Here is a 26,061-nt window from a genome sequence, read left to right on the forward strand (position 1 = left end):
GATTTATATGTAGAACCTTATATGTCGATTGTGTTTTTAACGATCTGAACCGTTCATTTATTAGTTTGTCACTCAAAGATCATTCCTCTAAAATATTAGGTCAATTGGAGATCTAGAAGTTTGGTATTGGAGCTCGAACGTATGAACGATCATGGTTCATAAAAAAATTCAACTTTGGGCGACGAAATGTAGCTTTAGGCGACGAACAGTGCGTCGCCCAAAGTCTGAAATTATGGCGGGATAAAACGGTGCCCTAAAGTCAACAACTTTGGGCGACGAACATAAATTCGTCGCCCAAAGAGACTTTAGGCGACGAATTAACACGTTCGTCGCCCAAAGTCACTTTAGGCGACGAATTCATGTTCGTCGCTTTAATATACTTTGGGCGACAACCATGAATTCGTCGCCCAAAGTGACTTTGGGCGACGAACGTGTTAATTCGTCGCCTAAAGTCTCTTTGGGCGACGAATTTATGTTCGTCGCCCAAAGTCTTTAAATTTATACCCATTTCTGGGTTCACTTCAGTCAGCTCGACACTCACTCATCCCTCACCCTAGCTCGCAGCGCCGTTCCTCACCCTCGCAGCGCCGTCCCTCACCCTCGCAGCTCCTTCCCTCAGCTCTCACTCCCTCCTCCTCCTCCTCCTCCTCCCCTCCTCCTCCTCCCTCCGCCTCCTCCTCCTCCTCCCTCCTCCCCGAAGCCCAAAACCGCCCCCCCCCCTTCGGCATCCCAACCCCCGCGAAAACCCACCCCCTCTACCGAAACCCACCCCCCCATCGGAGACCCAACCGCCCCTCCCCTGAAAATCCACCCACCCCGAAAATACCCACCCCCATCGGCATCCCACCCCCGCGAATACCCACCCCCGCGAATACCCACCCCCGCGAATACCACTCATCCAAAACCCCCCCAGCCGAAACCATCCCCCCAGCCGAAACCCCCCCCCAGCCGAAACCACTCACCCTAAACCCATCCCCCCCCCCCCCCCCAGCCGAAACCACTCACCCAAAACCCCCCCCCCCCCTCGAAGCCAGCAGCTCACCCCCCCCCCCCCACTCGAAGCCGAAAGCAGCTCGCAGCTCACAGGTATTTTTTTTTTTTTTTTGAATTTATGGTATTTTCTGGTATTTTCTGTTTTTTTTGGGTATTTTCTGTTTTTTATGGTATTTTCTGTTTTTTTATTGGTATTTTCTGTTTTTTATGGTATTTTCTGTTTTTTATGTTTTCTAATATTGTGGATTTTTGTACTTGTTGTGGATTTTGCATAAATTGATTGTGAAATTTCTGATTTTAGTGGTAATTAGTTAATGTTGTGGGTTTTTTTAATTTAGTGGTTTGGTTGTGAAATCTGAATTTAGATTGATGTTGGGCCCATATTGACAATGCTTTATTTTTTTGGTGAAGGAAGGATAGTGTTGCATTTGTTGTGAAGGATAATTGCATTTTTGGTGAGGTATGTGTTTAATCTATCTTTTAGTTAAGTTTTTGTATGATTTAGTATTTAATGTTTCATATATAATTGTATTAAATTTTTGAGTGAATTAGTTTGTATGTTAAAATTAATTATAAAATTCATTAATTAATTTGTATGTTTTTATATGCTAAAATTTAATAGTTTGTTTGTATGCTTATATGTATATTGTTAGATAAATTATAATTTAGTTGTATGTTACATTTAGTTTAGTTTTAATTGCAAAATTTTCGATGACGTAGTCCAGCACTCCTCGAGTACTGGGTGAGGTCATGTGGCACGAAGCGCTTGTGCGAAGTTATCAATCGATAACTTTGTACATTTAACTAGTCGTGCGAAGTTATCAGTGGATAACTTTGTACACTAAATTTCAATCGATACCTTAGACCCGTTCGAGAGTCTATTGGACGCGCGCATGGCCGGTTGGCGTGACTGCGCTCCAATATGATTCTTGAATTGTCAAATTACCCATGGACAGTTTGGGAGTGCACAATTATGTGTTGTGGTTAGCGGTTCATGTGACGTGGTTTTTGATCTGAGAAAATTTCGGCAACATCTCCTTATGTGTTCTTCGAGTGCATACTAGATATTTGTTTTAAATATCTACGTCGTGCACTTGGAGAACCATAGGGAGATGCTGCCGAAATTTTCCCAGATCAAAACCACGTCGTTTGAGCCAACAACCACGACACATATGTGCATTCTCGAATGGGATAGGGCCCTTACCGGAGGCATAAGGAGACGAAGAATGGTGACGCATCGTTTTCTAATTGTCGTGTAATATGGAAACAGGCATCATGGACCGACAGTGGATACGTAATACGAATCGTGTTAGTGATGAATATTTGTATGGGATCGAGTCATTTATCCAAGTTGCACAGGAACATGTCAATGCTCAGAATAATATAAGGTGTCCGTGCCGGAATTGTAACAACTCTTTATGGAAGACAGTGCGTGAAGTCAGAATTCATTTGGTGAGATTTGGGATGTCACACAACTATACGACATGGTATTATCATGGTGAACCGAGAGTTTATGCTTCGACGTCCTCGGAGACCCGAACAATTCTGCAGCCTACTGAATCTGTTGCTGATGATAATGACCAAGTGATGGGCATAATAAACGATGCTTATCCATATGCATCGCTAGATCACGAAGTCAGTCAGCATGATACAGAGAGCGATAATATGGATCAAGATGATGGGTTGCCCGAAGTCCAAAGAGAAGAGTTTGATAAGTACGAGAGATTGTTGAAACAAGCTCAGTGGGAATTGTACTCTGGTTGTGAAGAGTTCTCAGTGCTAACTGCTGTTGTGGAGTTAATGCATTGGAAAGTACTTAATCAACATTCGAATCGAAGTTATGATCAGTTGATGGGGATTTTGAAACGAATGCTTCCAAAGAACAATCATATACCTGAAACCCATTATCTTGCGAATAAGGTGTTGAAAGATCTCGGTTTGGGATATGAAAAGATTCATGCATGCAAGAATGATTGTGTATTGTTTTACAAAGAACACCAAGGGAAGGATAAATGCCCTGTGTGCAATGAACCGAGATATAAGAACAAGTCTGTAGAGAGAAAGAAACAGATTCCGCAAAAGGTGTTGCGTTATTTCCCACTTAAGCCAAGGTTGCAACGATTGTACATGTCGACACATACTGCAAGTGACATGAGGTGGCACAAAGATAAGCGGGTTGAGGATGATGTGATGAGACATCCTGCAGACGGAAGCGCATGGAAAGAATTTGACAAGATATATCCGGATTTTGCAGCAGATGCACGAAATGTCAGATTAGGACTTGCTACTGATGGATTTAATCCATTCGGAAATATGAGCACATCTCACAGCACTTGGCCAGTGGTCGTGGTTCCTTATAATTTGCCTCCCTGGAAATGCATGAAAAAAGAATTCACAATTATGACGCTATTAATTCCAGGACCGCAATCCCCTGGCAAGGAGATCGATGTATATTTGCGGCCGTTGATTGATGAGCTGAAAGAATTGTGGCAAAATGGTGTGCCGACATATGATAAGTCCACCGAAACAATGTTTTCCTTGCGTGCGGCAGTCATGTGGACAATAAATGATTTCCCAGCTTATGGGAATTTATCAGGCTGGAGCACCAAGGGTTATATGGCATGTCCTACTTGTAATAAAGATATAACTTCCGCTTGGCATGGTGGTAAAGTATGTTATATGGGCCACCGAAGATGGTTGCCGGGGGATCATAAATGGCGTCACAGTAAGGAGGCCTTTGACGGAAAAAAGGAGATGGGCGTGAAACCTAAAGAATTATCTGGTGATGACATCTTGAGGCAGTTGAATAACTTAGAATTTGGCCGGATTGGTAAACATCCCTCTAACAAAGAACGAAATATGCCAAGGTCACCTGCACATCTAAATTGGACAAACAAGTCGATATTCTTCGAGTTGGAGTATTGGTCCAAGTTGAAAATCAGGCACAATCTCGATGTAATGCATATTGAGAAGAACGTGTGCGAAAGTTTGGTGGGGACAATCTTGGGCATTGAGGGTAAATCAAAGGACACAATTAAGGCTCGACAAGATTTGCAAGAAATGGGCATCAGGAAACATTTGTGGTTAACGAAGAAGGGTGATAAATTGATAAAGAAACATCCATTTTATACCATGAAGCCTGTGGACAAGAAAGAATTCTTAAAGTTTCTTGCATCGGTCAAATTTCCAGATGGATACGCGGCCAATATCTCTCGAAATGTGAAAATCGACTCTGGAAAAATTTTGGGCTTGAAAAGTCATGATTGTCATGTTTTATTGCAACGTCTGCTTCCGGTGGGTATTCGAAAGTTTTTGCCCGAAGATGTGGTTGAACCGATTGTTGGGTTGTCGAGGTTCTTTCAGCATATCTGTGCTAAGACGTTGCGCGTGTCGGACATGGCAAAATTGAAAGATGAGATTGTGTACATCCTATGCAAATTTGAACAAATATTTCCACCGGCCTTTTTTGATATAATGATTCATTTAATGATACATTTACCGCAAGAGGCAATTCTTGCTGGGCCGGTCAGTTACCGGTGGATGTACCCAATAGAAAGGTAACAATTTCTAAACTATTTCATTACTATTCTCCAAGTTCAGCTCTATGTTACTCATAAAATTTTTCTCACTATGTAATTACATTTGCAGAATGTTGGGTAATTACAAAAGGTACGTCCGAAATCGGGCACGCCCCGAAGGCTCCATAGCAGAGGCATACATTGCAAATGAGTCCATCACGTACTGTGCAATGTACCTCAGCAGTGTTGAGACGTCATTCAATCGCCCCCAACGCAACGACGACGGCGGTGAAAAAAATGAGACACTTTCTGTCTTTTCTCAAATTACACGACCATTTGGCGAAGCCCCTAAATCAGCTGTTGAATTCTCGAAACACGATATGGAGGTGGCTCATTGGTTCATACTCAACAATTGCGAAGAAGTTGACTCTTTACGCATTGAGCATGAGGAACTAATGAAGCGCGACTATCCAAGATGGGACATGGAACGTGTACAGAAAAAGCATCGGGAATTGTTTCCTAAATGGTTTAAGGAACATGTTATCATACAACAAGTCGAGATACATGACGTTCCTCCAATTGAGATCGATGCCTTATCAATTGATCTTGGGCCACTTCCCCGAATTGATGTTAATGATTTCATCGATGATGATGATGATGATGATGATGAAGATGATGAAGATGAAGATGATGAAGATGAAGATGAAGATGAAGATGAATATGAAGATGATGATGTTGATGGTATCGATGATGATGATGATGAAATGAGTATTTCTAGTGGTGATTCAGATTAGTAATTGATAATGGTGATTCATATTAGTAAGTGATAATGATGATTCAGATTAGTAAGTTATTACTTTAGTTTTCTTTTTTACTAACATAAATATTTATTGAATTGTGCAGATGAGTTTGATCTCGAACAGGGGTGGATCTCGGAGGTCCACTTTAGCATCTACGTCCACCCCTGCAGCCCAGCCCGCCCCTGCAGCCCAGCCCGACCTCATAGCCCAGGGCGACTCGACCCCGGCGATATCCCCAGATCTCTCATCTAGTACTGGGTCTGGGATTCAGTCGGCACGGAGGGCCCGACGGGGTCACCGTTATGGTGCATATGATAATGTTGCATCATCCACTCGTACTGCCTCATCATCAGAGAGTAAGAAAAATGTTTTCACATCACTTGTGTTTATGTTTAATTTTATTTAGATGTTATAAGATTACTGTGAAATTAATATGTTATATTTGCTTTTCTAGGTACCAAAACCACGAGGGGGATAAGTAGAGGGTTGAAGGCGTCGCGAATCACTCGCACGACGAACGAGAGGATTCGAATCGTTATTGAGCAAGGTCACCTACGACCGAGCAAGGAGGTGCATAGTACTTTCGCTTCCTTTGTCGGATCGATTATCCGTGGTGAATGCCCCATGCTTTTCCCCAGTTGGGAAAAGGTTGATGACGCCATCAAGAGGAGCATTATGGGCTCCATTTCTGTGAGTATATTTCGATTAATATACTTGGACGATTAATTTGATCATTCCTAACAATTTGATAATTGCATTTTTTTCAGGTAAACTATGACATTCGGATGGAGGATCCGGATGTAGCTAGGTATATGGAGAAGTTATTGAGAAAAGTGTACGCCCAATGGAAGCACGAGCTGCACAAAGAATATAACATGTTTGGATCAGCAGATGAGGCATTGGCCAGCCCTCCTCCGGAGATGGCAGCTCGGCTTGATCAGTGGCAGTGGTTGTGCACTCATTTTCAGAGTCCGGAATTTTTGGTATGTTATATCATTTTAAGACTTCACAATTATTTTTTCTTATGTTATTCCTTTATTGTGTATACACTAATATGTGCATTTCCAATTTGCTTCATATTTAACAGAGGAAGTCGAATGCCAATCTTCAGAACCGGAAAGCGCCCGCAAGGATTGATCATCATGGTGGTTCCATGCCCTTCTCATACCGGGTGGAGTCATATCGTCAGGTGCGCTATTATTTAATTTAATATATATATATTCCTTAGTATTGTTTGAGTTTTTGTCAACATTACATTCTTTTTCAGGCTGGTTCGCAATTTCCGGAGGTCGACAACTACGGGGATGTTTATGCCCGACCCGGCAACGACAAGGGCAAGGCGAAGCACGTTAGTTTTTTATATTTTAGTTTTATTTCACAAATTTAAATTTTTGTATTTGATTTCTTAATTCCTAACTTGTGTATAATATTTTGAAGGCTGAGATGCTCGCCAAGAAGGCGAGTTATTTGGAGGAGGTGGCCAGCCAGTACCCTCCGGACACTCCGTTGGAGACGATCTCAGTCCCCGATCCCGATGCCGGTCTTCGTATTATGACGGAGACACTGGGTGTTAGGCGTGGTAGGGAGATACGCGGAATGGGAGCGGGTCGGGTTCGTGATCTCAGCGCCGGGTCTTCATCTCAGCCATCTGCAGATATAGTCAACCTGACCACTGAAGTGCAGTTGTTGAAGGGTCAGCTAGAAGAATCGAGAGCGGCATATGCGGAGCAGACGAGTAAGGTGCAGCAGATGCAGCAGATGTTTGGCCAGTTGGCCAGGATTGTACCTGGGTTTGTGCTGCCGCCCAACATCGACCAGTGCATGCCAGACTCCTCCACCGGTGTCGATGATGCTACTGACCTAGGGGGCCATTAGTTATTTGTATGTATGTATTAATTAAATTGTTGTATGTATTAATTAAATTGTTTCTACTTTGTATGGATATTTTGGATATATATAAATTTATTAATTTTGTTTTATATAATTTTTGAATAAAGATTTTTTTTTTAATATTAAATTCATATATATAATTTAAATAAAAATTTTTTTTTTAAATAAAATACATTTGGGCGACGAATAATGTGTTCGTCGCCCAAACCCTATTTGGGTGACGAAATTTGTTCGTCGCCCAAAGCACGTTCCAGCGAGGAAATTAGCTTTTCCTCTCCCAAATCTTGTTTAGGCGACGGATAATTTCGTCGCCCAAACATGCTTTGGGCGACGAATAAGTGGGTTCGTCGCCCAAACCGTGTTTGGGCGACGAAATTTGTCCGTCGCCTAAACATTCTTTGGGCGACGAATTTTATGTTTTGGGAGACAAAAAAAATTCGTCACCCCTTGGTGTCTTTGGGCGACGAAATTTATGGATTCGTCGCCCAAACTCTTGGGCGACACATTTTGGGCGAAGAATTGCTCGACGAACCAGTTTCGTCGCCCAAAAGTTTGGGCGACGAAACTCTACTTTGGGCGACGAATTCCGTTCCTCTCCCAAACCCTTTTTTCTTGTAGTGTGATTTGATTGTCTGGTCTTAACAGGTACACGGGCTCGGGAAATCTCATTCCCGATGCCGTCATGTTGCTAGATTTGTTATCCGAGCGTGTTGCCGTCCAAGGGCATTTCAGTCTTTTCATGTGGTTGCACAGTGAGTGAAATTAGATAGATGTTTGTTTGTTTTGTGTGCTTGTATTGCATTGTTTGCTAGGACTTGGTAAAGTCTAGGCTTGAATCTTAAGGATGAACAATGAAGGTGATTATGCATTGAGGTTATTAATTAGGATGTGAATGATTGAGGTTGAGGTTAATAGTTGGCGATTAGGCATGCAATTGATTGGCCAGAATGATTATTATTATTATCAGTGAGATTTGATGTGGATACGAGGAATTTTGATTATCTTGATGTTGGATCATTGGTGAATTAAATATTATGTGATTGGATATTTATTATTTATGCTTTGATGTTATTATGGATTATTTATTGAGTATGAAAATTGAGGAAATTATTGAGGTTAGTTAATTAAGTCAGTTCACTCATACGAGCTTTCGAGCTTACCGGGTTTGTTGCATAACCCGGTACACCATGGATGTGGTGTAGGGTTTGTGTTTTGCAGGTTAAGCAGGCAGAGGAGGCAGTGAGGAGAAGTCGAGGCAGTGAGACCCACTTTGTTTGTTAAAATGTTTTTATACAGAGGTTTTACATAAATGTTTTATTTGAAAGAAATTTATTTATTTATATTTATGTGCATGACTCAAAGGAAAGATAAAACAGATTTAAAAGGTTGATGTTTCAATATTTTTATGGGCCCGAGGTCCGGAGCGTTACAATTTCCTCCGCTCTTCACGCCTCCATAAAGGCCTTTAGGCCAGTGTAGCTACAGTAAATAAGAGTGTGAGAGTTTTTAGTTTCTTTATGTCTTTTATTTTCTTTTTGTAGCACTTTAATTTATGTGTTTATTTAATTTATATGTCCTTTAGTTATTTCCTTCTCTTGCTCTTTTTAATTTAAGTAGTTCCTTATTTTATTTTTTGCATTTTATTTCATGGGGATGAAACACACCATGGTGGGTTTCTAACCTCCTCATCAAGGTTGAGGACGAAATACTACCATGGTATGACCCATTAGTTATTTATTTAACATTTTCCCTCTATCAGCATGTTTAACTTAGATTTAATAAATATAATTTGTCATTATTGTGGAAAAATGGTTTCTTTTACCCATTATGCCATGTATATTGGGTAGTTAGAGCCTACTCCGACGTACAATATGGGTTTTGTAGTTTTCATAAGCAACCCCCTTTGATTCCTTGTAGTTGCCTTAGATTTGGTTTCACATGGAATGCTTAGAAGTTGTACATCCATAAGCTAGACAATGATATATCTAAAGATGTAATTTTTATGCTTAAAATATAAAAATATTTGGAGAGAGCATCAAGTTGATTCTTTGGTGCTCTCCTTTGGAAAATTGTTAGATAAATGCTCTAGGTTGTCATATAGTGGTGTGGAATCCAAGACCTTGGTTTCTACCATTGTCTAAATTCCTACACTTTTCTCTCTTGTATTTATTTTTTCACTTTAGTTTCTTGCATCTATTTTTATTTTTATTTTAGTCTTCATCATATAATCACCAATCAACTCTAAGGTAGGTTAGAGATAAATTAACTAAAAATTCTAAATTAGTGTGTCTATTTTGCAACACTCCTAGGGGTTTGACCTCATTAATTATATGACCCTTACTACAAGGCTCGTATACTTGCGAGTAAAAAAATAAACAAATAAAATTTACAACATAGTCCTCAGTAGTGAAGAGTCTATCCCAGTTGTAGGTTTTTGAAAGGGAATAGATGACTCATATATCAAAGACCACATGACGGGAAAAAAATTTTTTACCAGTAGTGGGATCAAGACAATGGTACCCTTTGTGGTTGAGACTATATCCAATAATGACACATAAATGAGACCGAAATTCCTACATGTGATTGTTATAAGGACGGAGCCAAGAAAAGCAAGCACAACCAAAGACATAAAGGGATGTATAATTTGGTTGACGACTAAATAGTAATTCTCACAAAGAATTAATCCCAAGATTACAAGAAGTCATACGATTAATGAGATACACAACTGTTCGAAAGGCATCATCCCAATAAGGGAATGGCACATAGGAGTGAGCTAGGAGAGCTAGACCAGTCTCAACAATATGCCTTTGCTTTGTCCATGGGTGGAGCCTGTTTGGTACTCTTGCTTGGGTTATCGGATGGATAGAAGATTTGTTTCTTTTTTTTTTTATTCTTGGTTACTTAGATTATTGGAGCATTGGAAGCAGGATTCTTTTTACATAATAGCATTTTAGATTAAGTACTAGTTGAAAAGTCAAACATAATAATGTCGTAAAGGATATTATAATTTACACATATTACATCACATGTCACTATAATAAAAAAAAAATATGGTCAATTACAAATAAATCAATAAAAAAATATTAGGTTTGTATTTGACTACTACGCAACAAAATGACTTAGGGTTTAGCTCCCAGGTTTTAGGTTCTTGAGACCTAAACCCTAAGCCATAAGCTCCGAAACTCTAATTCTAAACCATAAACTTCATTTATATACCGTGCAGCCCATTTTTATACCCTACATCACATTTCTATACCCTAAACTAAATTAAGGACAACATTGTAATTTCATACAATTAGACTACATTAGCTAACTTTCAAGACAATATAAAGCCTCAAAGATAAAAATGTCAAATAGAAAGGCTCAGCACAAAGGGGCCAACATGTTTGTGACTTAATCTAAAAAACTACATTTAAATTTGGTAATCTAATTAAAATATTATATAGTTTTCATGTTATTCTAAAAAATTATTAAGATTTGCTATTTAATCTTAATTTGTTATTAATTAAATGGACCATTAATAGCAAATGTCCCAGTTAGCGTAATTAGCCTAGCTAGTAAGCACACATGTTACTTTTACGCGTGGTGTGTTGGAGATAAATGGACCATTGTCTTTGGCTCTTTGCAAGCATAGCACGTGTTTCTTTTTACAGAGGAGAAAGTTTTGGTACCATGTTACTTACTTACTTTTACATAGGAGAAGCTATAACCAATCTAATAATGATGACGTTGGATCAGATATAGTTGATAGAAAGTACATTGATCGATGAATAGTGACCAAAATCCATAACAATGATCGATCAAAGAGAAATCCCTGTGGTAGCATGCATGTTACTTCTGCAGTTTTCTGCGTAGTGTTTGGGCCCATCTTTTTTATAGTGCCTGAACAACAAATGATTCAAGATGGCCGGAGCGTGTCTTTGCATGGCATCCTAATCAGTAATCACGATTCGCCACACACAATATCCTAAGACTGTGGGCCCCACTTGTCAGTCTCACACATGTCACTCACAATATCCTAAGTTGGGTTCTGCCCTTCCAGGAACCGAAGCAAGAACCACTTGTCAGTCTCTTTTGGTGCACTGCATGTTACTTCTGCAGTTTTCTGCGATCTGTGATTCTGTTTGGTGCACTGCATGTTACTTCTGCATGTTAACCGAAGCATAAACCAATTATTGGAGGTCATCCCATCGTTTGGTGCACTGTTTGTCTAACACTCTAACCCACAAGATCTCTTTTTTTAAGATAGAGCACAAATCTTCGATCTGTGATTCTGTTCCAATCACACTCAGCAAACCATGTGACATTTGTCTTCTTTTCTGTGCGTGTTGCATGATTGATGATCTCAATTGAGCAGTCACCCATGTGACTGCGGATGGGTTGACTGCGGGATCAAAAATCTTCATCAATAATACAAGCCAATCAAGACATGACAAGCAAGATGCAGAATTATCTCCATAATATTTCACATAGCTTTCTTGCATCAAATGAATTTCTAACCACGAACCCTTTTTCGGTAGCATTGAAGCAACCTGCAAAGTATGTAAGATAATTAATATCAATTTTTTTTTTTTTTTTTTTTTTTTTCATTTGACTACAATGGGGTGAGATTCGAACCCTTGAACTCACAACCCTTAAGAACGACCTTTAGTACCACTGAACTACTAGCCCATAAGTATTAATATCAATTCTTTACCAAAACATAGAAACTGTTATTTTTATAGTAATTAATAATTATATATCAATGTATATAAATATATCTAACTAAATCAATTTTATAATAATCAAGAAGTATAAATAAGTTAATAGACAAGATGAAAGATTCTGGCCTGTGAATCCAAGAGAGACACGACAGTCTCTGTCCTAAAGCCGTAGACGCCTCCCTACGTGTAGGTTATGGCAATCGCCTACAACTCCAAGATACAACCCAATGAACTCATAAATGTCTGATCCGCTGTGCACGTCAAACGGCAGACTGGTTGCCAAGTCAATATCGATTGCCCAAAGAATACAGTATGGAAGTTGAGAGAGTAGGATATGGAAGAGGATGATGAAAGTCAGAATAAAAGACAAGTGCAGAACGTTATTTTCTTCTGTCTGAGGAGATTTCTATTAATAGAAATCTACATGCCTCTTTAAACTCTTTAAAGAGTCATGATTGTTGGGTTAGGCCCATCAGAAGTTACCCGTAAGTGAAAGGTTGTAACTGTTGAATTGACAAAATATTTAAAATCAAATAAAGTTTTGAATCTTAAATATAAATAAATAATATTATATTATATTATACCAACAATCCCCCACAATATTCAAACCTTAAGAATTAAACAAAACAAAATATACAGACATGTAAGAATAGGAAGATTTGGGAAACTGTTATACCATGTAATGGGTGTAGGTATCTTCCGGACTTGAACCTACACTTAGTGTTAATAGCATTCATTTGAAGGAATAATAGTGAACTAAGCCTTGAACCCAATAATTCAGATTACAACTAGTCACATACATGATACCGATACATAATCTTTGTGCGGGTAAGCGCTATTAATGGCCATGCTTAATCTTGATTCTCATGAGAGTTTATAGAACAACCCAATTCTCACGGTCGCAGCCTCACGACGACTCTCACTTAGCTAGGTGAGTTCTCCAAGAGTACATGTGACTAATACCTTGCAGGAGTTTGCCCACCTCGAAACTCATTTAGGATAAAAATCCTTCCTTAACATCACATATCATCAGCAAGTGTCATAGGGATGAGTAGAAGATTTTTTTTTTTTTTTGAAAATTAAATCTCCAATTTTTAGAGTGCTGGAAAGTAAGTTATGTAGTATGGATTGTTTCTACCCATTGAACCTTCTTCATGGGATCTCTAATCACAAAGGTTGAGTTTCCTCCCCAGGTGACTTTCTTATAGGTTTAAACCCATCCCCCTCGACAAATCTAGGACTGTATTCCTAGATAAACCTTAAGTCAACTGATCAACAATATTTTTTTCAGACTTAACATAATCTAAAGATACAACTTCTTTATTCAACAAGCTCCTCACAGATTTATATCTAACTTAAATATGTCTATTCATTTTCTTATTTGTATGTGTCTGCTTTACCAACTCTATCACTGTTTTATTGTCCCAATGTATTGAAAAAGTAGGTATGGGTTTTCTAACCAATGGTATGTCTAGCAAAAAATTCTTAATCCATTCAGCCTCAATGCATGCAGTATCAAAAGCTATAAGTTCAGATTCCATGGTACTTCTAGAAATTATAGTTTGCTTCTTAGATCCCCAAAAAATAGCTGCTCCACCCAAAATAATTACATATCCAAAAGTTGATTTTACATCAGAGCTATCAGTAATCCAATTTTCGTCAGTGTACCCTTCTACTACATTAGGAAAACCTCTATAAACATAAAGAAAAATGTAATGTTCCTCTTAGATACTGAAATACTCTTTCTAAAGCATTCCAATGATCCTTACTGCGTGCCAGAATCTTTCATCTTGTCTATTAACTGATTTATACTTCTTGATTTCAATACTTCTATTAATTGATTTACTTAGATATATTTATATATTTTGATATATAATTATTAATTACTATAAAAATAACAATCTAAAGCCGTAGACGCCTCCCTACGTGCAGGTTATGGCGGTCGCCTACAACTCCAAGATACAACCCAATGAACTCACAGATGTCTGATCCGCTATGCACATCAAACGGCAAACCGGTTGCCAAGTCAATATTGATTGTCCAAAGAATAGAGTATGAGAGTTGAGAGAGTAGGATATGGAAGAGGATGATGAAAGACAAAATAAAAGACAAGTGCAGAACGTTATTTTCTTCTGTCTGATGAGATTTTTATTAATAGAAATCTACATGCCTCTTTAAAGAGTCATGACTGTTGGATTAGACCCATCCGAAGTTATCCCTTAGTGAAAGGTTGTAACTGTTGAATTAAACTGACAAAATATTTAAAATCAAATAAAGTTTTGAATCTTAAATATAAATAAATAATAGTATATTATATTATACCAACATAAACTATACACAATAAATATATGGAGCATAAAATTAGTGATATTCCATGAAATAAAACAATACACAATAAATACCATGACAAATACTTAGAAGCCCTTCTCCTAGGCCAAATCATTAGAACTTCAATCATAGGTTGTCTTATGTTCCATCCATATAATGTATTTTGTGCTGTCAATTTCTCATGGGACATATTCATTAAGTCCACCAACTCTTACAATTATAGCTCCATATGAAAATAAATTAATTTGCCAATCAAGGCTAACATATCGACATATATATACAGGCTCCTTCTATTGAGGTATACCTCAACTTATTTATGTTGAGGTATACCCTATTAGGACCCACACGAGTCGTTTTGTGTCGATCCGAACCGTTCATTTCTACATCTCCATTGATAGATCATCCTTGCAAAAAATTAGTCAAATCGAAAATCATTTGCCTATCTAACTTTGATCAAATAAATGGACGGTTTCATCGAAAATATTTGGTTCGTCCATTTATTTGAACCTCGATTTAGCTAATTTTTTGCAAAGATGATCTATCAATGGAGATGTAAAAAATGAACGGTTCGGATCGACACAAAACGACTCGTGTGGGCCCCAATAGGGCATACCTCAACATTAATAAGTTGAGGTATACCTCAATTGAAGAAGCCTGTATATATATATATTGCCAGGACAAGGACAAGGACAAAGACAAAATATTTAATGATTCAAGTTATAGAGATTTAAGGCTAACATATCGACTAAATCGCAAGGATGGTGGCTTAAGTGCCAAAACATAGCTTATATAGAGTTTAGCTAGAGCATTTGCCTCCAATTAGGGTAAATACTATAAACCTCAAAAATTACTAATAAGGTAACAAAATCCAACTAAATAACAAGCTGATTATTAAAGAAAATCCTAAATAACAAAAATCTCGGGAATTGCCGAAATAGGAATCTTGAGCCGCAAACAATTCCAAAAGAAGTTTGCCAGACTACAAAGAGTCCTACAACAGCTATCCCTTACGGCCCGCATAATTGGACTTTTGATGCTTAGCTCAGTCCCTGTACTCCATAACTAGACATTCTACGTCACTCCAACACAGTGTCCAAAGCGTGTTAGGGTATCCAAATGTTCGATATGTGTTCAATACGGACACGATGACCTAATTGAAGTTTATGTACTTCTTAGGTTAGGAGTAAATTAACAAGCCCAACAAAGGAGCTAACGCTAAGAAGCATAAACCATAAACACAACAAACACAAACAGAGCAAGTCTATCCACAAATCACATGCAAAGCATCATTCACCAAGCCATGCCACAAGATCCTGCTCATTCCCACCTGATCATTAAAAAAAAAAAAAAAACCCAGAATTCAAGGATTTTTATAATTTATTGAGATTGCAAATTATTGGAGGTCATCCCCACATGATCATACGGTATCCTTACAAGGGACCAATAATATTTATCCATAATTTTTTTAAATATCTTTGTATAGACATATAATCTTTAGAAAATTATGATTAAATACCAAATCTTAATAATTTTTTGGTATAGCATGAAGACCATATAATATTTCAATTGAACTATTAAATTTAAATGTAGTTTTTTAGATTTGGTCACAAACATGTTGGCCCCTTTGATTTGAGCTTTTTCCATTTGACATTTTTGTCTTTTGGCCCACATATAATGGGTGTTAGTTAAAATTTATAAAGTTTTGACAAAATTGCCTTTGAGGCTTTTATATTATCTTGAAAATTTGCTAATGCAGTCTCAACTTCACATTTAGTTGTGACTGTACGACACTCGCAACCTCAAATTTAGTTGTGATTGAATGACAGTCACATCTAAGACATCTAAGTTGTGAAACAGTCACAATTAAGTTGTGACTTAATTAAATTTGTTTTAGAGAAATTATACTACAATATAGTATAAATAGAGATCAAAACAATACTTTTACTCAAAATAATACATAGTATAGTGGCGTGAGTTGTCTCTTTTAATTTACCAAGACAGTCACAGTTAAGTTGTAACTGGATTGATATATATTTTTTAATACAATATAGTATAAATTAATATAATATTTGTGAAATAATATTATTTTTATTTTTTTATTGTAGTAGCATGTAATGTAATATTTATAAATTCTAATACCTTTTACTTTATTATTTTGTTTGACTTTTCAACTAGTTCCTAATTTAAAATACTATTTAATTTTGGTATCTAAACTAAAAAGTTATTGAAATTTAGTAGTTAAAATCAATGGACCTTATGATCTTCTTTCACGATTTTTAAATCATAGCTATATTTGTCAAGAATCAGTCTAAGGTTTTTAACCACATTTTCTGACACGTCTCCTCAAGTGAAAGCCCACTGGGCTTAAAACTTGTATAGGCTCACCATTACCTTGTGTTTAATTAAATTTTTAATTAATTAACTGAAACTGGGGGCGGTAGGATTCAAACTGATCCTGATAAATCGTTTTAACCACATTCTCTGAAAATATTAATAGACAACCTGCCTGATGTTTTTATACCAGTGCGTTGTTGTTCAACCTCGAGCCACTTGAACAATTAATCCGAAAAATGTTTCCGAAGACATTAATTCAAGCAAGCATGGAACCCAAATGGTTATACGTATCTCTCTTTTCAACTTTGATAGCAGCTATGGTGGTGTACAAGTTGTTGTTTCACACAAGAGCAAGATCACCAAAACTCCCACCTTGTCCACCTGGAGCTCGTCCATTCTTTGGGCACCTCCATCTCCTGGAAAATCCCTTACATAGAACCCTTCACAAGCTCTCGCTCAAACATGGTCCAATCTTCTCCCTCCGCCTCGGCTCACGCCTTGCTGTTGTAGCATCATCACCAACCGCTGTCGAGGAATGCTTCACCAAGAACGATTCCGTTTTCGCGAATCGTCCTCATCTGACCCTGCACAGGCACTTGGGCTACAATTATACTGCCCTTGTTTCAGCCTCCTATGGTGATCACTGGCGCAATCTCCGTCGCCTGTGTTCGGTTGAAATTTTCTCCCCTGGTCGCCTCAACATGTATCTTTCCATTCGACAAGAGGAAATTAAGCATTTACTGTCTAGTCTCTATAAGATGTCTACATCCAGTGGCGGCGGCTTTACCAGAGTTCAATTAAGATGGAAGCTCTGTGAGCTGACTTTTAATAACATAACCAGAATGGTGGCTGGAAAGAGGTACTATGGCGAAGTAGGCATCCAGAACAAGGACGAGGCAAAGCAATTTCAGGAGCTTATAAGTGCCGCTTTCAAGCTTTCAGGTGCATCCAATGCTGGAGATTACTTGCCACTTTTACGCTGGATAGATTACAAGGGAATCGAGAAGAACATGTCCATTATTAGTAAGAAGATGGATAACTTCTTGCAAGGTCTAGTAAATGAGCGTCGCCAATGCAATAGTAATGATACCATGATCGATCACTTGCTTTCCTTGCAACAATCAAAACCAGATTATTACACGGATGAGATCATCAAAGGGCTCGTACTAGTAAGTGTTTTGTATATATGTTTCTTTTAAGAATTAATTAATTCATATATATTTTGATTTATGCATCGACAGTACGTTTTTGGATTGGTACGAAATTTTGCTCTTTTAGCAAAAGAGTCGATAACTGGAGGGTGAAAGAGTAGATCAGAAAGTGGGTAGTTGGTATTACTTTTCCCTTTTACCCCTAAAATTATGTGGGTTAGAAAATTTTTTTTTTGATTGCTTCTAGTTTCACCCCTATGTCCTATTTTTTCACCCACCACTTCATAAAAATATTAATCACTTATTTAATTTTTGCGAAATAACCTCTAAAGACTTATATAAACAAAAAGATACTTTACCCACCCACTTCTCTACACCCACCTAAACTCATTTAATTTTCTCTTCATCTTCCACACTTTAATATATAAGGAAAACCACTTTGGATTCATGAACAATAATTTTTTTTTTCTTTTATAGAGATTACACAATCTAACTCTAAAATATTGTTTCCAATATCTAATTTTGTCTCCATCATTCATATTCCCAAATCCCCTTTAGTTTTTTAATTTTTTTGTTTGATTTCTTCTCTTATAGGCTGATTTAACTCTGCCCCCTCCTCTCTCACTCTCTTCCTATCTGACCTAGGAGTATGTATGAGGTTGTATATGGGTTCAAAATTTGGTGGGTGAATAGAGTTTAGGGTTTATGGAAGAAAGAAATATAGAGGAAGAAATTGGGTGGGTGAAAAAAGAGAATTATTATTTCTTAAAATTTAAAAATGGGTAAAATTATAGGGTGGATGGAAAAATAGGACACGTGTGTGGAAATAGGAGCACTTTTTTATTTTTTAATTGGGATATGGGTTAAAGTAAGGGAATTTGTGAAAAGATAATTAATTTTCATATATTGGAACTTAATTGCTAAATACGTAATTTTGTGTTTTTTGAATTTGTGATCCATTCCATACAGGTGACGCTAATTGGAGGCACCAACACATCAGAAACAACAATAGAATGGGCAATGTCTCTTTTGGTCAACTATCCCGAGGTGTTGAAGAAGGCTAGAGATGAGATTGACACTCACGTTGGATTTGAGCGATTGGTCAAAGAAGAAGATTTATCAAAGTTACATTACCTTAACTGCATAGTTTCCGAGACTTTCAGATTGTTCCCTCCACTTCCATTGGTACTCCCGCATGAATCATCCCAAGATTGTAAACTAGGGGGATACGACGTGCCACGCGGCACGATTATATTGGCCAACGCCTGGGCCGTTCATAGAGACCCTGAGGTGTGGGATGAACCCAACTGCTTCAGGCCTGAGAGATTTGAAGGTAGAGAAATTGAAGCGCATAAATTATTGCCATTCGGGATGGGAAGGAGGGTTTGCCCTGGGGCTGGGCTGGGACAACTTGTGGTGGGATCGGCTTTGGGTTCTTTGATTCAGAGCTTTGAATGGGATAGAGTTAATGCAGAGAAAGCTGATTTGGTTGAAGGCACAGGACTCGCAATGCCCAGAGCCAACCCCTTGGTGGTCATGTGCAAACCGCGACAAGTGATGGACAAGGTCTTCAAGAATCTGAGGATATGATAAGTGCTTAATTAGTCGATCTATTCTTCTTAATTACCACTTATTGGACTTGTTTCCGAAATTAGAATTGAACTGAAAGTGCAATTGAAAGTCGAAGCACTATGTCAACGAACTGTTTAGCCTTTTAGTATGACGACAATAAAATGGAATCCAAATTAATTTTATTTTATAGTCCATTAATATATAAGTACTGTCATCTAATTTTATTAACCAAAACCACCTAAAGCCTCATTCTTCCTTTGCGGTCCAACTACCACAAACTCATTCTTCATTTGCGGACACCACACTACTACTAGATCCCAAAATACCATGCAGACACCACACCACCACCACTAGATCCCAAAATACCATCCTAAAATAGACATAACAAAAACATAACATGCAGACATCTTCCAAAATACCAGCATCAACGCATCACCAAAAAACGGAAACTGAAACTGCAAGTCCGCAACTTTAATAAACTGCAGTTTCAGTTCATTTGCAGTTATAGAAATTATAGTTTTTGCAGTTTCAGTTCACTTGCAGTTCCAGAAACAATTTCTGCAGTTTCAAAAACTGAACTAAACAAAAAAAATCAAGAACCTACTACTATAAAGAAGCTGCAGTTTCAGTTCATTTGCAGTTCCAGAAATTACAGTTTCTACAGTTTCAGTTCACTTGCAGTTCCAGAAACTGAACTAAACAAAAAAAATCAAGAACCTACTACTAATAAGAAATCAAAGTAGGAGTCTACCACGAGCTGTGACCATGCCCAATCAAGGAGAAGCTAGAGTGGTCGGAGTAGATCTAAAAGGCTTCGATCAAGCTCGGAGCAGATCCATTGCTTCTTGGTCGGCGCTGAGATTTTCAAGGCCATTGACAGCAGTGCTGCTCGTGGTGGTGGTGTTCGTCCCGAAGGTGTTTGCTCTGCGAAGAAGAAGAACAAGAAGAACAAGAAGATGATGAAGAGGAAAGAGAACAGAGACAAGTGGGGGGAGAAAGAGAGAAGATGAAGGTGAAGAGTGAAGAAAGAGAAAGACAAAAAACAGCTAGATGCATCTTACCTTGTTATTAAATAAAATTAATTGGTGCACTAGAGAGTAAAAACAATAAGTAAAAGGTAGTTTAGGGTAATTAATTCTTTATTTTATTGGCCTGGACTTCTGGCTTTACTCCATCTCAAAGAAAATTATAAGCTAGGGAACTTCTTAGCATATTGACACAATTGAACCAGGAGAAGCACTTTTAGGGCTTGTTTGGGAGTGCTTCTATAGGAAGCGCTTTTGATCAGTAGCGGTTTCACTAGAAGCGTTTTTATTAGAAATTCATAGATTTTTTTGAAAAAAATTTAAGTGCTTCTTGTTAATATACTTGGAAGCGCTTCCTAAGGAAACATTTGGTAGGTGCTTCACCCAGAAGTGCTTCCAAATGCTTTTAGAATCCAAAAGCTCTTATTTTTTTTGCTAAATATAAGCAAAAGTGTTTTTGACTATTTGAAAGCGCTTTTAAACCTTATTGTAAAGGCACTATCAAACAAGCCCTTAGTATGGGCTAGTTACGTACTGCCTTTTTTTTTTTAAAACCAAAAATAGGGTGCGTTTTATGCAGCATTGCATTGAGGCAAAGTCGATGAGAAGGCACTTAATTTCTAAAAGCAGGGGCTTTGGGATTGCTTTGTGTAAAGAAACAGGTGTTACCAAATGCTAAATTGCTTTGTGAATGCCAATCTGACCTCTAATGCAAGTGGTTCACCTTCCAAGTTTAAAGGCTTGAGACTTAAGAGTCAAGTCCTGGTTTCAATCCTTTAGACTAGCAATTCCCTTATAGATAAAAAAAATTGTTGTCATAGTCAGTGGCGGATCCAAAAATTTTATCCCAGAGGTCATAGTGTAAAAGTTATATCTCGGAGGCTAGCCGGCGGCGACTTGCAGGCGGGTGGGGCGGCATCAGATGGGGCTGGATAAGGGCCGGGTTAGGGTTTGAGAAAATGGGAATTGGGGATTAATGGTGAATGATTATGGGATAATTTAATCGGGCTGCTGTTTGTTAGTTTTACTCTAACAATTTTTTTTTTTAATTCTTGGCTCTAAAACAACGTCATTTTGGGCTAGGCTTTTTTTTTTTTTTTTTAAGCAAAACGTATTAGCATTTTTTTTACTTTCAGTTATAAATTTAGTTACCATGAAGTACATGATTGATCATTGAACAAAATGCATGGCATGCTATTGAAAATTCATAAGTGTTTCATGTTCACATGTATTTCTCATACCTTGAGCACAGCAGCAGTTTTCAGGAGGTTTCGAAACAAGTTTGTGAAATGGTTTTAAAACTGGATGTTTTCAAAAGAAAATGAGCTCAAGGAAAAATGAGCAATTTTACAAGATAATTTTAAGAAAAATGTTTTAAACTTTATTTTTGTCCACTCATTGAGATTATTTTGTCACGTTTTGGTTTTAACGTTTTCCCCTAGGTATTAGAGATTGCTAAGGTCACACCACGTCGAGGCATTTGAGTTTCTCATCTCCACTCTATTGGAATTGTGGCATCAAAGTGCTTCTTGTATTTATAAAAATGACTAGTGATTGTAAATCCTTATTAGTTATGCTCTGAATACTTGGTGAAGGAGACCCTGTTGGATTGCGGTTGGGGTTGGTTGTTGGTATAGAAGTGTGAATTTCAATTGTTTTACAGGTGGGATTGTCCAATTTATAGGGGAGATGCTGCCAAAATTTTCGGTAGAATTCTCTACTTATATTAACTTCTCTATATTGATCACAAGAATTTTAAGACAAGTGGACCCAATACCTTGTTGGTGTTGGACCCCACAGGATCACCTTGGGTTCCAAGGTGGCACGCAAGGGCGGTCCTGTCAAGAGGGGCATTTTGGACAAGGAACAACGCCTAGATTTGTCAGTAAATGAGTAATGGACCCATCGAATCCAGCCATTTCTTGATAAGTACAAAATATAAATAAACTTATATAATTACAATGGCTTTGATAATCAGGCACTTTATTGAAATTATTGGCACAATACAATTATATAATCCAATTGGATCTGACTATCGATTACTATAGCAAATAAAAGCAAACCAGTGCAACAAGAGTCACCAATGAAAGAGCGAAGGTGATTGCCCCATAACTGTCACTTGATATCAGATAGTACTGGGTGTTATTCTAGTAGTGAACCCCTTACCCCCTCGGGGTGTTATTGGCAAACAAAACAATGAAAAAAAACAAAATGAAATAGTTTCTTAAGGAGTAGGATACACATTCTTGGGCAACCTTGGTTTTGCAAGCCCGAGTAGTGGCTTAGAAAGAGTAAGATCGTGCTCCGATTCAACTAAGCTGCTGCTTGACACCTTAGGTGGGGTAGTCCAAGTGAATCCATGAAGAAGTCTGGCCAACAACATAGTGGTCATGGTAGAACCGAGTAGGACACCTGGACATCCACGTCTTCCAGTACTAAATGACAACAAACCTAATTTTGGATCAACAAGAACCACTTCAGAGCCATCAGGATTAAGGTGGCGCTCGGGCTTGAACTGTAGGGGCTCTTTCCAAATTTTGGGGTTTCGACCAAGGCTAAGACGACTTATTAACACATGACTACCTTTTGGAATAAAGTAGCCAGCAACATTGGCATCTGCAGTAGATACATGTGGAACATTGAAAGCTGAAACTGGATGGAGCCTAAAAGCCTCTCTTGCGCATGCCTTGACGTAGTTCAACTTGGGCAAATCTGATTCTTGGACAAGTCTGTCCCTTCCAACCACTTGGTCTAATTCTTCTACTGCCCTTTGGAGTATCTTAGGTTCATTTATCATCTCTGCAAGTGCCCATTCAGTAGCATGTGATGGATTGTCTACTGCGGCCAACATTAGGTCCTGCATGTAAAATTTAACAAATTAAATATATTAAAGATGTCATGTCACGTTACTCACGTAATCCTTTTAAATAGCTTTCTTAATTCGAAGTGGTAAAATATATATTTCAAATTAATGTACGTAGTATATAATATTTTTTAATACTATTAATTAAGTAAAAATGCAATAAAAAAAATTAATTACTTAATAGAGAGCAAAAGTTTGAGAGCTTGAGCAGGGGTTTGGAAAGAAAAGGAAAGTGTTCTTACAAGAATTTGCGCCTTGATTTCTGAAGATGTTAATAATGGAGCCCCGGTTGAGGGGTCAGTAAGCTGAATTAGAACATCCAGAATGTCTTGAGCCTCCTCACTCTTTTTCTTTATCCCATTTCTCCACAAGTGAATCCTTTCATCAATGACGGGATCATTGTATTTTTTTATACGTTCCAGAGCATTGCGGAGGATATCTTCGTGACCGTCTAAATCAAATCGTCGCAACCATGGTAGGTAATCTGATATGCTAAATGCATTTATATATCCGAGAATTTTGAAAAGCGAATCAACATGCTCTATTTCCTCCGGACCTGGCCCACCATCTACCATTCCTTTTCCGAAGGATCTTTTGTTAAGCATCAATTTCCTAATCACATTTCCACAATAATGTTGTGCCACAGTGCGTACGTTCACTATGCCACCCTTGTCAACGTTGCACAAAGTATACACGCAACGAGTAAGGTGATCAGCTTCTTCCATTCTTTTATCTTGAAGCCAACGGTGCCTTTGAGCAGAAAGCACCTCCCTGGTGACGACTCTCCTCATCTTCTTCCATTGATTGCCGTAAGGTGTTAGAGCTACTGTCAAGTAGCCATAGGTTGGTAATTCTGTGGACATGTGAACAGGTCTTGAGGAAAAAGTGCTGTCTTGCCTAAGCAAGAACTCTTGTCCCACTTCAGGAGAAGTAACAGTAATGACATGAACTCTCCCAAGACGGATGCATGCAATTTCAGTGTTCATTTTATCCATCATTCTATGTATCCATCGGAATGCCGGTTTGTTACCGACCATCCAATGTAGGCACCCAATGATAGGCAAGGGTTTAGGCCCTGGAGGAAGTACTGGACCTCGGCCTCCTCGTTTCGGTTGTTTTTTTTGGTAACCTAGCAGCAGATTTAACTTACGTAGCGCAAGTGTTAAAACTGCCAATGCTATCAAGATGGCCGAGGAAAAGGTGGATGAGATGTTAGTGAATGCAGTGGATGTGGATACAGTGGATGTGGATGTGGTGTTAGCGAATGCCATTATATATGTTATCAAACAAAGCTTTGTGCAACAAGGTTCACAATTCAAATTATTGTGAACCAGTGTTGCAATGTTTCATACTCGTTCCTAGCAACATAGCTAGCCTTATATAGTACTAGATCGATTTTAAAATGGCAAGGACTGACTGGTTTAGTTGGGTACTACGAACTTTATTAATTCTTGTTTTATCTTTTATAAGGAAAATGAACTTCATTTTATGGCCACTGTGACTGACTTACTGCCAGAGCACAAACTTATGCAGCCAGAGGTAAAAGTGCTCGCCTTGGTGATTACATTTCTTGTCCAATTTTTATTAGAATTTGGAAGTTGTGACTAGCTTGTGACGATGACACACCCTTTTTGAATCTCATTTATGGTAATATCCCGAAAGCAATCATAATATTACCTCCTTGATGGTGTTGTAGGACGTCACAAGGAGAGAAAATATAATAACATTCATTTTCGTCATTATTATCCTTGTTTCGTTTTTCAATAACTTGTACAAAATTGAATTCATGGTATTTTCAAAAAATTTTAGAGAACATAAAAAAAGAAAGAGAAAAAGATACTAAGCTATAATCCTCTAGCTACAACCTTTACATTTCACATCCAAAAGAAAAAAGGTGAATCATCAAAAAAACAACTGAAGCTTTACTGCGTTATGAATGAATGTAATTGTACAACATATGGATAGAATGTAATTGGAAATGTCTCGCCACGTCAGCATGTCAGTCCCCGTAAGCACCTTTTCAACAATTCAAATTTTTCTAAATTCTCCCAACTTAAAAAATTCATCAAAAATACACCTGAGCTTCGAAAAATCTTCTGAAATTTCCTACGGACTCGTAAGACTGAGTACTAATTATCTATGGTCTCAAAATATTATTTTGATCTCCAAAACTTTTATGAAAAATCCAACTTTTTCAAATAATATTCCAAAAAATCAAATAATAGCCTAAAATAATTACCCAACTTCAATAATTCGTAACTCCCTCATTCGAACTCCAATTTCAACGAAACACACATCGTTAAACTCAGAAAAACAAGATCTACACTACTAAGGTCTAACCTTAGTCACTTGGACTTCATAAAAATTTGTCAATTCTAAGAATAAAACTTAGCAAACCGAAAAATAAAATACGCAAAAATTTTAGGGTCTTACACATTAAATGCTTGGCCACGTGTCATTACACTGGTGGATAGTACAGGAGACAAGATCTGAGGCAAGTCTTAGTCAAGCCACCTTGATGTTAGCCGCTTGCAAAAGAGCAAGCGCAATCACATCAGACAAGACCCAGAGGTCAAAAGAAAGGACACCACTAGAGGTGTCAGAGCCATTCTCCTAGGTGGCCAACCTACCCTGCAAATGGGATAGAATAGTCCCGCGGGTGGCAGGAGTACTTCACCTATAAAAGGAGGAACGATCCTCAAGTAAAGGGTTCGAACATTTTAACTTGAGCATATACATTTGGGTAGAGATACATATTCTCTCTCTCTCTCTCTCTCTCTCTCTCTCTCTCTCTCTCTCTCTCTCTCTCTCTCTCTCTCTCTCTCTAAAGGCTAACTTAAGTATCAGATAGTCCATGGTCGCCAGACGAGCTCACTTTTCTTGA

At 38.1% G+C, this 26,061-nt stretch overlaps 4 protein-coding genes across 4 annotated transcripts; 3 read left to right on the forward strand and 1 right to left on the reverse strand.

Moving 5' to 3' along the window:
* Positions 1 to 1,409: 1,409 nt before the first annotated feature.
* On the forward strand, positions 1,410 to 7,186 carry LOC147286197 (uncharacterized). The gene is made up of 7 exons (XM_086240696.1): positions 1,410 to 1,453; positions 5,415 to 5,667; positions 5,766 to 6,001; positions 6,079 to 6,294; positions 6,399 to 6,500; positions 6,579 to 6,659; positions 6,749 to 7,186. Exons 2-7 carry the CDS (start codon positions 5,415 to 5,417, stop codon positions 7,184 to 7,186), a joined length of 1,326 nt encoding a protein of 441 aa, XP_086096822.1. The 5' UTR covers positions 1,410 to 1,453.
* Positions 2,824 to 5,079, forward strand: LOC147286198 (uncharacterized). Its single transcript, XM_086239197.1, has 3 exons — positions 2,824 to 4,550; positions 4,642 to 5,025; positions 5,067 to 5,079. Exons 1-3 carry the CDS (start codon positions 2,845 to 2,847, stop codon positions 5,077 to 5,079), a joined length of 2,103 nt encoding a protein of 700 aa, XP_086095323.1. The 5' UTR covers positions 2,824 to 2,844.
* Positions 7,187 to 16,733: 9,547 nt separating the features above from the next.
* Positions 16,734 to 19,476, forward strand: LOC147286199 (cytochrome P450 81Q32-like). Its single transcript, XM_086241740.1, has 2 exons — positions 16,734 to 17,735; positions 18,687 to 19,476. Exons 1-2 carry the CDS (start codon positions 16,803 to 16,805, stop codon positions 19,305 to 19,307), a joined length of 1,554 nt encoding a protein of 517 aa, XP_086097866.1. The 5' UTR covers positions 16,734 to 16,802; the 3' UTR covers positions 19,308 to 19,476.
* Positions 19,477 to 22,518: 3,042 nt separating this feature from the next.
* LOC147286200 (isoleucine N-monooxygenase 1-like) lies at positions 22,519 to 24,448 on the reverse strand. Its single transcript, XM_086240699.1, has 2 exons — positions 23,420 to 24,448; positions 22,519 to 23,171 (listed from the first exon to the last, which is right to left on the reverse strand). The coding sequence occupies exons 1-2, from the start codon at positions 24,446 to 24,448 to the stop codon at positions 22,539 to 22,541; spliced, it is 1,662 nt and encodes a 553-aa protein (XP_086096825.1). The 3' UTR covers positions 22,519 to 22,538.
* Positions 24,449 to 26,061: the final 1,613 nt, after the last annotated feature.

The sequence above is a fragment of the Dryas octopetala genome, chromosome 4 (genome assembly GCF_963921425.1).
Source record: "Dryas octopetala chromosome 4, drDryOcto1.1, whole genome shotgun sequence".
NCBI classification, from domain to species: Eukaryota; Viridiplantae; Streptophyta; class Magnoliopsida; order Rosales; family Rosaceae; genus Dryas; species Dryas octopetala.

Excerpts from the sequence above, each read along its gene's own strand:
- LOC147286200 (XM_086240699.1), bottom strand. The coding sequence starts at position 24,448 with ATGGCATTCGCTAACACCACATCCACATCCACTGTATCCACATCCACT. Across the intron at positions 23,172-23,419 it reads AAATCAAGGCGCAAATTCTT|GACCTAATGTTGGCCGCAGT; the intron begins GTAAGAACACTT and ends TTTTACATGCAG.
- LOC147286197 (XM_086240696.1), top strand. The coding sequence starts at position 5,415 with ATGAGTTTGATCTCGAACAGGGGTGGATCTCGGAGGTCCACTTTAGCA. Across the intron at positions 6,002-6,078 it reads GCATTATGGGCTCCATTTCT|GTAAACTATGACATTCGGAT; the intron begins GTGAGTATATTT and ends CATTTTTTTCAG. Across the intron at positions 6,295-6,398 it reads TTCAGAGTCCGGAATTTTTG|AGGAAGTCGAATGCCAATCT; the intron begins GTATGTTATATC and ends CATATTTAACAG.
- LOC147286198 (XM_086239197.1), top strand. The coding sequence starts at position 2,845 with ATGGGGATTTTGAAACGAATGCTTCCAAAGAACAATCATATACCTGAA. Across the intron at positions 4,551-4,641 it reads TGGATGTACCCAATAGAAAG|AATGTTGGGTAATTACAAAA; the intron begins GTAACAATTTCT and ends TTACATTTGCAG.
- LOC147286199 (XM_086241740.1), top strand. The coding sequence starts at position 16,803 with ATGTTTCCGAAGACATTAATTCAAGCAAGCATGGAACCCAAATGGTTA. Across the intron at positions 17,736-18,686 it reads TCATCAAAGGGCTCGTACTA|GTGACGCTAATTGGAGGCAC; the intron begins GTAAGTGTTTTG and ends CATTCCATACAG.